The 12,085-nt window shown below is 38.8% G+C and overlaps 1 protein-coding gene across 1 annotated transcript in view; it reads left to right on the top strand.

Annotated features, from left to right (window-relative positions):
• The first annotated feature begins 1,452 nt into the window (after positions 1 to 1,452).
• NEK5 (NIMA related kinase 5) overlaps positions 1,453 to 12,085 on the top strand; it is a 107,347-nt gene continuing 96,714 nt past the window's right edge. The window contains exons 1-2 of the mRNA XM_063103469.1: positions 1,453 to 1,569; positions 8,680 to 8,776. Coding sequence (XP_062959539.1) covers positions 1,453 to 1,569; positions 8,680 to 8,776 — 214 coding nt within the window. The remainder of the gene's footprint in view (positions 1,570 to 8,679; positions 8,777 to 12,085) is intronic.

Raw genomic sequence — 12,085 nt, 5'->3', positions numbered from 1 at the left:
AGGGCTCCGGGAGCCGCCGGGGAAAAGGATGGAGTCGGGCCAGGAGCGGCGGAGGAGCCGCCTGGCGTCCCGGGCCGGGTCGCGTGGGTCTCCATGGCAACACTGCACGCGCCGAGCTCCAGACCCCTGAGCTAGCTCCGCTGCCCCACACCGGCCGCTTCCCGGGGTGGTCCCGGGGAGAAGGATTTTCCCTAAGCCTGGGGGCTTCCACTCCCTGTGACACTTAGGCGGGAGGGTCGAGGACCCTCAGCTTCCGGGCTGGTCACCTCGAGCCCCTATCCAGCATCCGCGTTCCTCAGAACCGGGTCTTTGGGTGTCCACGGCCTCTATTGTCTGTGGAGCTGGTTCCCAGCCCCAGGCGACCCAATCGTACCCGTTTCCTACCCTGACTTAAATTATTCGAAAACAACCCGCTCACCCAGTTTTTAAAAACCTGCATTATGCCCTAACTGTAGCATAAAGGGGAAATAGAAGGAAAGCAATTTATAGTATACATTTCAGTCTGTAAATGCTTGGCCCTTGTATACTCGTAAAAGCAGTGGTGTAGCCAGGTGCCCGCGCCTGGGCACAGTCACCTGAACATGAGGCCGAAAATGCAGATTGTCTTTGGTACCAGGGGCAGCCTGGCCAGTGGAGGGAGCGATTTTCCAAAATGGTGAACAATTCTTGGTAAAGTTCCAAGCATAGCTAAGTGTAATAATGTAAGCCTTGATTTACATGTAGTTGCATTCCTAGAAAAATTCAGTGTTAAAACCGCAAAAAACACTTGGTGTTTAGATGTAAAATAGAGTTTGGTTTTAGCCGCAGGCAGTTATAAACGGATTTTTCCACGCGTGTGAATGTACCGGGAGACTTTCCAAGGTTGTGGGGCCGCGGGATAATCCTTTATTGTGCGGGGCCGTCCCTCCCATCGCAGGATCTTAGCATCCCGGGCCTCCACCACGTCTAAATGCCACGTCTCTGGATCTCTGGGGAGAACAGAACACCGCCCCCCCTAAGTTTCCAAAACGTCCCCTAGGGGGCAGTACCTCCCCCCGAGAAAGGCTGGACTCTACCACTACACCAGCGTAAGGACGTTCCTGCTTTAAGGAGGTGCCAAGCACCAGGCATATATTTCCTTTCATTCTCAGAACAAGCTCGCAAAACAGGTACTATTTCCATTTTAGAAATTAGGAAAGGGAAGTTTTGCGAGAAGTGACACAACGGTAGGTGTGTATCAAAGCTGAGCTACAAACCCAAGTCTGACGTGGGAGCCCAGCAGGAAGCTCTGCCTCAGTTTGGTTGTTACCTGTTGCAGGCCACAGGTGAGTTATTTGACTCTGTCTTGGCAAGTCAGGAAGGAAAGTTTTAGCGAAGTGAGTTCTCTTACATTTTAGTCATCAATTTTCTGACGTTCTTAAGTCTTTATGAGAAGTGTGTGATAAGCTTTCTCTACTCTAATTCCAGGAGACCATGGATAAATATGATGTGATTAAGACTATTGGGGAAGGTGCCTTCGGGAAAGCATATCTGGCTAAAGGCAAATCAGATAGCAAGCACTGTGTCATAAAAGAGATCAATTTTGCAAAGGTAAATGAAGAAGTTCAAATTTCTGTTAATTTTCAACTGGCTTTTAATCCAATACGAAAGGAAACTTTTTTTGTTGTTTTTTACAATTATGATTTTAAGCCTTAGCTGATTCCTGTTCACTCCACCTGGTAAGTCCATTGTGCAAACAGCAACCAATGATCTTATTTTTTTTTAAGGGAGGGAAAAAAAAAAGAAATAAGATCATATCTCTGTGACTCCTGTCACACCCCTTGGGAGGTCTGCAAGGCCCTATGAGATGCCACTCTCCTCTATTGCTCTGTGGTGCCCTGGGTTGCTGCAAAACCTTTGTCTCTCCTTGTTCAGGTCGCCTCCACAAGGGAGCCCCCAACCTCAATCACACCTTATCACACCTCCCTGGTTTATCTTCTTAATACTTTGCTCTCTGATTTCTTCTTTGGCTTGTCTGTCTCTCTCAGCATGCAGAACAGTGCCTGGCACAGAACAGGTGCTCAAAAAATATTTATTGAATGCATTGAATGACTTGTAGACAACCATGTATCATTGTTAGCCTAATGATTTTGGAGAATAAATATATTTAAGGAGGAACCATTTTTGTTAAATTCACCTTGGTCAGTGCTTATGTCAACCTCTCTAGTGATATGTTCATTTCAAACTATATTGGAACAATAATGTCTATTGTATGCTAGAATTAATTTTAAAACAAATCTTGTTGATCACCTTCTAGAGGATTTATAAATGAGAGTAGCATAAAAAGTTCCATACAAAGAACATGCAAAATGGATTACCCAAGTTGCACAATGCGAATGTACTTAAATGCCACTGAATTGTCAATTAAAAATAGTTAAACTAGTATAAATTGTTTATATATATATTTCACCACAATAAAAACTTGCAAAAAAAAAAAACCCCAACAAAAACTACCCAAACTTCCATTAAAGTTCATGGGTATACTATTAGCTTTAGGGATAATGGTTTATTTACCAACATAGGTCTCTTTTCATGGATCCATGGCATATTTCTAATAATGTCCTCTTATTCTAGTGGCCTGTCATAACTTCCTCCCATGACATTATTCTACTCACTCTCTTGTTTATCTGACTGCTCTTTCTCAGGCCTGTCTCCTCATCATCTAAATGTCCCCAGCCATCTGACCTTTGCTGACCTTCTCTTTGTGTAGTTGTCGCCTAGCAGTCACCTCACTTCAATGTTTACCACTAAGCAGATCACTCTTGAAACCCTCTCTCCAGCCTTGATATCTTCCTGTGCCCTAGTTCTGCATTTCATCTGCCAGCTAGATATCTTCGAGTAATATCTCTGACAGTAATCTATCTCTATGTAACATATTACCCCAGACTTAGTGGCTTAAATGATAAACACTTAATATCTTGCAGTTTCTGTGCATCAAGAAGTCAGGGCGAGCTGGCTGGTTAGCTCAGTTGGTTAGAGCATGGTGCTGAGAACTCCAAGGTCCAGGGTTTGACCCTGTGCCAGCCAGCCATCAAAAAAAAAAAAAAAAAAAAAAAAAAAAAGAATTCAGGGTGAGGATCAATGAATCATTGAGACCATCTTGGAGGCTAAGTACCACAATTGTACCCCAAACCAAGTAGGAATTCTTCATTGTTCTAAGCAGACCCTTCACCTCCTATGTGTCACACTGTTTTAATGACATCAATGTCCTTATGATATCCAGTCTCAAAACCTTGGGGTCATCTGTGAGGTTTTTTCTCTCTCCATATCCTATTACCTGCTAAATACTGTTGACTCTTTCTCTTCCTGGAATTTGCTTCATTCCTTTTGTCAATGCCCTGGGTCACTTGGATCCTTTAGTAACTTTCACGTGGCTCCAGCTTTCCACATTTTGATGATGCTCCAGCCATGCCCCCAAACCTTCAGTGGGACAGAAGTTGTAAAGGAAAAGATGGCTAGGTTTGACTACATAAAAATATAAAACGTTATATGTCAAAAAACAACATGAATAAATTAAAAGAAAGTCAAAAATGTCGAAAATATGTGCAGGTATTAATTAAAAAGTGTTAGCCTTTTATAAATCAATAAAAAGGCAGAACTCATAAATGAAGAAGTCATCATACAAAAATTTCAAACTCAGTAAAGTAAGAAATGCAAAATCAATAAATATACGTTTTTGCTTATACAATTGAGGAGGATTAAGAATATAAAAGTGGAGGAAAGCAGGAACTCTTACTCTGCTGATGGGAAGGTAAATTGATATGACCCTGAGAATAATTTATCAATTACATATCAAAGCCTTAGAAGAATCCATGCCTTGTTTTTATAAATTGACAGGGGCAAGGTCCACAGTATGTTGTAGTGGTGAAAAAATCACAACATAAAAAGTTATGTGTTTGTGTATATGTGTGTGTGTGTGTGTGTGTGTGTGTGTACTGTTAATGTTGTACACACACACACACACACATAACATTAACAGTGATTATTGCTGGGTGGTGGGATTTCACCTCTGTCCTTTCTACATTGTCAGAATTTTCAATATGGAACATATATTATGTTTTGAAAATTATGAACTGTATTATTTGTATAAGCAAAAAAAGCTATCTTCATTTTGAAAAGAAAAAAAAGTATGCATTTTAGGACCTAGAAGTTCTACTAGAAATACCCGGAGATGTACAGACAATTAGAAAACAACTTAAATGTCCAGCAGCAGTGAATTGGTTAAATAATTTATGAAAAACTAAGCAGCTCTTATAAATCATGATGTAGATGAAGCGTTGACATGGGAAATATCACAACTTTCACCAATTGAGGAAATAGTATGTGTAGAATGATGCCATCTTTGTAAAAATATATATATTCTCTACATATATAGGTATGTACATACATGTATTAGTCTGTTTCTGCCTCTTATAACAAAATACACAGAACTGTGTATTTTATAAATAAAACGAAATTCATTGCTTACAGTTTTGGAGGCTGGGAAGTTCAAAGTCCAGGGAACACAGCTGGTGAAGGCATTGGTAGTGGTGACAGTGACGCAGGGGTCTCACATGGCAGAATTGGCAGAGAGAAAGACTCTCATGTACTCTTCTTTAAAAGCCCTTTTAAAACCACGCCCCTGAGCACCATTATTAATCCATTCACTATGGCATGGTCCTACAATCTAATCACCTCTTCAAGGCCCCACCTTTCAATTACCATAATAGGATCTCTCACCCTGTTTACACTGTTACAGTGGGTACTAAGTTTTGGGGGGACATCAATCCAAAGCAGTACCTACACATATGTTCACATATATACAAAGAAAAAAAGACACCAGATTATTATCTAGGTACAAGGTAATATGAGTAATTTTTGAGTTGTACTTTTACATTGTTTCACTCTTCAGATTAGTTTTGAGACTCTCTGATTTGTTTCCAAATTACATCTCCAGACTGCCATTATACACCCTGCTTTTCTTCCACGTGTAAATCCTTCTCACTCTAACTTTTGTGCTTGCTCATGCAGCTGCTTCTCCCAATGTCTTTGCCTGCCCATCTTGAAGGATCAAGATCCCATTTGTTCAAGGCTGAGCACATGATACCTGCCAGTATCTTCCCACTCTAAGTAATATCTCCTTCTCCGTAGACTCCCATAGCTTTTATCAGCATCTCTCTTGTGGTACTGATGGCTTTCTACTTTGACGTGCTTTGGCTTTTTATTTTGTACCTTCTCTTCCTTATATGTTCTATGCAGGCAGATCCTATGTCTGATTTGTGTTGGTGTTCCACACAGCACCTAATAATGCTTTGTACCAGCAAAGCATTTATCCAATAAATCCTTATTGGATGAACGATTCAATGGAAAAATACTTCCAGACCCCCTTGGTTTATTGTTAAGCTGGTATACACTTAAGAATTATAAGACTATTTTAATTCTAAGTAAAGAGAAACTATTTGGAAGGTGAATCTTCTATAAAAATATATATTTATTTCACAGCATCTCTCCTATTCTTTAGTATAATCAAAAATTGACTTTATTTTTCTAATACAGCACTGATTTTTTTCATCATTTTACTCATGAACTACCCTTGTCTCCAGGCCATAGATAAGTAGAATGTTATAGTAGACCTCATTATTCTTGCTTTCCTTTATCTCTATATGTTACCAAATTTGCCTAGTAACAATGGTATCACAGAATTAGCATTTACTACTTCTTTCTTCCTTTCTACTCTAATGTAGCTTATTACTTCTTATCTAGAAAAATTTACATATTTTCTCCATGCTCCAATGCCTCTCTCCTCAATAAGTACTAGATCCCAGACCTTAAATTGCTTATTTTCTTACAGGTACCAAAAAACTAATGTTTTCTCTTATCATCTACCATCATCAAGCATATTCTTTTATGCCTTGCCTCAAAAAAAGCATTGCATCTTTTCTTGATTATAAACGTAAAAATGTGCATTGTAGAAATTTTGGAAAGAACCAAAGGGGAAAATAAGACCATTTAGAGGAAAATAAAAATAATGTATAAATTGTCTCTTAATCACCATTAACATTATGGTGAATTTCTCTCCAGACTATTTTTAAAGCATAAATGTACTTTATAAGTTATTAGAATGATTGGTGTCATGGTAGATATACTTTTGTAGCAGCTTTTTACACTTAGCAATATATTGTGAATATTTTCTCATGTCAATTAATGTTTTTATATAATAAAATGCTCTCATATAATAATGTTAAATGTTCACAATAATAATGATAATGGTCACCGCTTACTGGGTGCCTATTATATGTCGTACCATCCTAATCGACTTATTTAATCCTCACAACTACCCTAAAAGGTAAATCTCATTACTCTCACTGTATAGGTGAAAGAGCTGAAGTTCAGGGAGGTTAAGTCATTAGCTTAAGGATGCATAGCAGCCAGCAGATCCCTCCAACTCTTGGTCTGCTCCTTCCACTACAACACATTGCCTCCCTTGATTTTTGATGACTGCATAGTGTGACATCAAGTTAAAGAACCGTAATTTATCTCTTTTTCTATTTTCAGACACTTAAGTCATTTGATTTTTTTTGGCTATGATTGAGTAACATTTAATATGTAGAGTATGGCTCATTTTTATTAGACAAAACTAAGTGTATACATTTATTTATATATGCGTCAAAAGTTCTAACAACTAACAGCAGTTATCCCTAAGGAATATATGGGATGCATGGGGAGGGAAAGGGAAAGTTTCACTTTTACTTTATTCACTTCTATCTGGCTTAAAATATTTTTTTAAATTACAGGCGTACATAATTAGACTTACTTAAAAACTAGTAGTAAACACTAATGAAGACTTTTGTATGATAACTCTCAGATACACTTTTTATTTTTTTCTTTGGTTAAATTTCTACAAGAATTAGTAAGTAAAAATTAGGAACATTTCAGAGTTTCATATTATGTATTATAAATTGCCTTCCCAGAAAGATTTTACCAATTTGTATACTTCTACCAGAACTATATAAGTGTTCATTTTGCTGCTTTCTGGTCAGTAGTGGCTGTTAACATTTTTTTCATCCTTGCCAATTTCACAGATGAAACATTATATCAAATTTTGTTTTGATTTTTATTCCTTTGATTACCGCGTGAGGTTGAATGTTTTTTCTATCAGCCATATTTATTTCCTTTATTTTTTGCAAATTGCCTATTCATGTACTTTGCCATTTTTTTAGAGGTGTTTGCCTTTTTCTAAAAAATTAATTTGCCATAAATCTATATAAGTACAGAATGTCTGTTATATATGGCGCCAATATTTTTGCCTACCTTATGTTTGTGTTTTAATTTTGTTTATAATATTCTTTTCAAAAATAGTAGTTAAATTTTTTTAATTTGCTGAATCTCTCAATCTGGTAGGAGTAATTCAGTTATTTTTGTTTGAAAACTCATGTCTTGACCATGTAATTTAAATTGGGGCAGGAAACACTGAAGCGTAGAGAAGCTAAATAACTTACTGAAGGATACTTCAGCTAGGATGCAATGAAGCTGGGATTGAGAATGTTAGTTTAGAAAAAAATTCTTAAGTCTAAATGAGAATGAGAAATTTGGGAACTCACACATTATTTGTGGGCCAGTGTTGAAGAACATTACAGCAGGAGCAGGAGAGAGGAAGGGTACCCTGTGGAGCTCAGAAAGGTGGGGCAACAGGGGCCGGAAGTTAGGGTAGAAATGACAAGTCAACAAAGTGTCAAGAATGTGGAAGAAAAGGTAGAAATAAGGTGGAGCCAACTGGTGTTGGCACCAAAACACTTGAAAATTGTGTACATAGATGATAAATAGTATAATAAGAAAATACAGCAAAACTAAAATGAAGTCATGAGAGACAATTTTTACTTGAAAAGGAAAAATGTAGTACGGTTGTCCCTCGGTATCTGTGGGGGATTGGCTCCAGGACCCCTCGCAGATACCAAACTCTGAAGATGCTCAAGTCCCTTGTATAAAATGGTGTAATATTTGCATATAAGCTACACACATCCTCCTATACTTTAAATCATCTCTAGATTACTTATAACACCTAATAAAATGTAAATGCTGTGTAAATAGTTGTTATGCTGTATTGTTTAGGGACTAACAACGAGAAAAAAAGTCTGTAGATGCTCAGTAGAGATACAACCATCCTTTTTTTTTTTTTTTCTTTGATCCACCTTTGGTTGAATCTGTGGATGTGGAACCTAAGGATACAGAGGGCCAATTGCAATCTTAATATAGCATTTTTTTCTGGTCTGCTTTATGTGGTATATGACACATTTTCTTTTTTTAGATTTCATTTTTCTCAGCAGTGATTGCTGCAGGAATGTTGCATTATTATAAAGAATTCATTTGCTACTGATAGATATTAAAATAACTTTCCTCCAGATGTCTAGATCATTAACACAATAACACCAGTCCAACTTTTAATACAACAAAACTTCACCAGTAATATTTATATTCTTGATTATGATTGTCAACAAACCTTTGCTTAGATATTGGGCACTCTGCTATTTTATAGATGTTGTTTCCAGCCATTAAGAGATCAGTTTTGGTAGTGACCTTAAAAGCCAGTGAAATCGTGGAGAATTTTAGTTGGGAATAAGCAAAAAGCACGTTCCTGAAAGCAAGTTACCTCTACAGACTAGTCTGTCTCTTGATGTAATTTAGATGCCCATCCACGAGAAAGAAGCTTCAAAGAAAGAAGTCATTCTTCTGGCAAAGATGAAGCATCCCAACATTGTAACCTTCTTCAGTTCATTTCAAGGTTTGATTTTCTAATATTCTTAAAGTATTTTAATAAAGCATAGGCATATTTGACCTTAAAAGATATGTTCCCAGCGGGCCGACCTCGTGGCGCACTCGGGAGAGTCCGCCGCTGGGAGCACAGCGACGCTCCCGCCGCGGGTTCGGATCCTATATAGGGATGGCCGGTGTGCTCACTGGCTGAGCGTGGCCGGTCACAAAAAGGAACAAAAAAAAAGATATGTTCCTGGAAACTGTATGTAATTTTGTAAATAGATCATTTTTCCGTTATTTAAATTGTAATTTGAGACATCGTCTTTATTTCCTCTTTAGTGAGTTTTTGTAGACAGCTTTCCTATGTTTTATTAAGTTTTCCACCTCTACTTCTCACTTCTCCAAATAATTGATTGGTGCATTAGCTTTGCTGCAGTAACGACTCCCAAATTTGCAGTGGCCTGTAGTAATACACACCTTTTTCTCACTCACATTACATGTTGGCTGTGGGTGGGCTGGGGTCTTGAATCTGGGGTCCAGGCTGAAGGAGCAGCCCAAATATGGAGCTGGAGTGACAGAAAAGAGGAAGACACAGAGCCCACCGCACCATTACTCTCAGAGCCTGGCTGGAGTGTGTGTGGTGGGGGGAGGCTGCTTTATATTCCGCCTACATCATCCTGCATGCCCCATGGGGCTGAATAATCCTCTTTAAGAGAGGCAGCAAGCAGCCACAGTCCACAGCCAAGCAAACTGCCAAAATAGAGGGGGAGAGCTTTAAGGAGGGAATTCTCTTCCTCTGCGCACCTGAACACAACATCTATTCACCATTCATCACTCTATTCCAAAGCTTAAAGAAAAAAAAAAAGCGTTGGTCAGAGACTGTGTATTCACTTAACAGATATTCATTAAATGCTCACTATATGCCAGGCATTGTTCTAAGTACCGGGAATGTAGCAGTGAACAAAACAGACAAAAATCCCTGTCCTCATGAAATCTATATCTTCGTGGGAAGAGACAGACCATGAGCAAATATACAGTATGTCAGGTGTTTATAAGCCTGTGACAGGGCTGACGTGCCCACAGTCCACCATGGTGCATTCCCCAACTAACCTCCAGCACTGGGTTATTTTAATTCACAGGTTGTAAGTAGTTAATGGAGCAGAAGTGTTAACCTAGCTATCCTCAAGCCTCATCAAGTGGGTAAAGAATCAGTAAATAAATAAATATAGCCTCTAATTCTTGAGCTTTTACGCTGTGCAGGACACTGTGTTCCTTACTGACTAAAACCGGTGCATTCAAAATAGTTCTGTGTGTACGGACCTAGTTTGCTGTGTATTTAAGAGCTCTTAGGACTCTTCTGAGGTCTTCCTAGGAGCTGAGCAGCCCACATGGGCAGAGAACTGAGTCATGTTGAACAATTTTTAAGGGCAGCCACTGAATAAAGGGCGCTACATTCCTGTCTATTAATCCTAACAACGCCATAAGACGGTCTTTCTTTTCCTCATTTTTCAGGTTATTATTGTGATTCTGTCTGGTTGGCTAGCTCCTACTCTTCCTCAGACCTTCCCTGAACTCACAATTCAAATTATAGCCCCTTTGCTGATCTTTCACAGCACTTTTGTATTTTTGTATGTATGTGTGTCTATTTGTACACATAATTATGAATTTGTTTAATATTCATCTCCCTTTAGACAGTAAACTTAATGAATTTTGGGACTCCATCTCTTTTGCTCACCTCTTGATCCTTGGCATCTAGCACATAGTAGCTGCTCAATATGTACTTGCTGAATCAGTGAATGGACTGGACCACTTTGATAGACTGGAGTATGTCTTATGTCTCTATACCATGCAAGATCGATTTTTGAGGACAATTTACACTGGATACTGTTACAAAACTGAGGTCATTTTTACAGTGTAAATAATCTGCTGCGTTTGAATTTTGAATTTTCTTATGACTGCTTTTTTTTTTTTTTAAGTAGAGCACTTCTGTGTTTAGGAAAACATAGAGCTATTGCGATGCCTTTGAGGTTGCTTGGCAAATTACTGAGACTTGAAACACCAAGCTTACCTGAAAGCCTCTGAGGTCCTTGCAGCACTTGACTGTTAAAGAGTGTACATAAAGGCTTTGCTTACTCTTAAACAGCTTATCTCTGAACATAAAAACCATGGCTCCAATGTTTGTCGATGGAAAATATGAAGTTTTTACCAGTTTAAGCAACATAAGAAAAATAAGGAGAATGTAGTGATATTTTCCTAAGGCTAAATTAATTCCACTCAAATTCCATCAATAAATATTCATTAAGTGTCTATTATGTGCTAGGCATGCTCTAGGTCTTGGAGATATATCAGTGAGCAAAATAGGCAAAAATCCTTGCACTGTTTCACTTGTTTTCTAGTGCTGTGTAACAAATGACCACAAACTTGGTGGCTTAAAACAACAGCCATTTATTATCTGTTAATTTCTGTAGGACAGAAGTCTGGGCTTGGCTTAGCTGGATTCTCTCTGTTCAGGGTCTAAGGTAGTTGAAATGCAGGTGTTGGCTGGGACTGCTATCTCATCTATGGCTCATGGTACTCTCCCAAGCTTATTTAGGTTGTTGACAGAATTCATTTATGTGCAGTTGTAGGATTTAGGTTCCCACTTCTTTGCTGGCAATTAACAGGGGGCTGTTCTCTCTTTCTAGAGGTAAACCACTGTTCCTTGCCATATGGCCTCCTTAATAGAGTTGGGAATCTCTCAATTCCTCTGTCTCTGACCTATAGACCCAGATTTAAATGGCTCATGTGATTAGTCCAGGCCCACGTGGATTATCTTTTTCTTTTATTAACTGAAAGTGTGATCGTTAGTAATTTTAATTATATCTGCTAAATCCCTTTACTATGAAGCATAACGTAATCACAGGAGGAGTGCTACCCATGATATTTATAGGTTCTGCTCTCACTCAAGGGGAGAGAGTTTACAAGGTTTGTGCACCAGGTCCATCTTAGAATTCTGCCTCTGACAACTATGGAGCTTACATTCTTGGATGAGGGGAGTGGACAGAGACAGACCATAAGTGTACACAATGTAATAAGTACATTGTTATGTTAATAATATGGTAAAGGTGATAAGTGCTGTCTGAAAGTAGAACGGGGTGAAGCAGGGGTGGGTGCAGTTTAAATAGGGGTGTCAAGATGGGCCTTATCATGGAGCAAAGACTTGGAGGAGATGGGGAGAGAATTCTGCTGTTGTCTAGGGAAGAAACTTCTAGGCTAAAGGAACACAGTGCAAAGGCATGAAGCAAGAGCAGGCCTGATGTGTTAAAGGACCAGCCAGGAGGCTACTGGGAGAAGCAGT

This window comes from Cynocephalus volans, chromosome 7 (genome assembly GCF_027409185.1).
Source record: "Cynocephalus volans isolate mCynVol1 chromosome 7, mCynVol1.pri, whole genome shotgun sequence".
Classification (NCBI taxonomy): domain Eukaryota; kingdom Metazoa; phylum Chordata; class Mammalia; order Dermoptera; family Cynocephalidae; genus Cynocephalus; species Cynocephalus volans.
The sequence above is the reverse complement of the archived record's forward strand: the minus strand, read 5'-3'. Positions and strand labels throughout refer to the sequence as shown.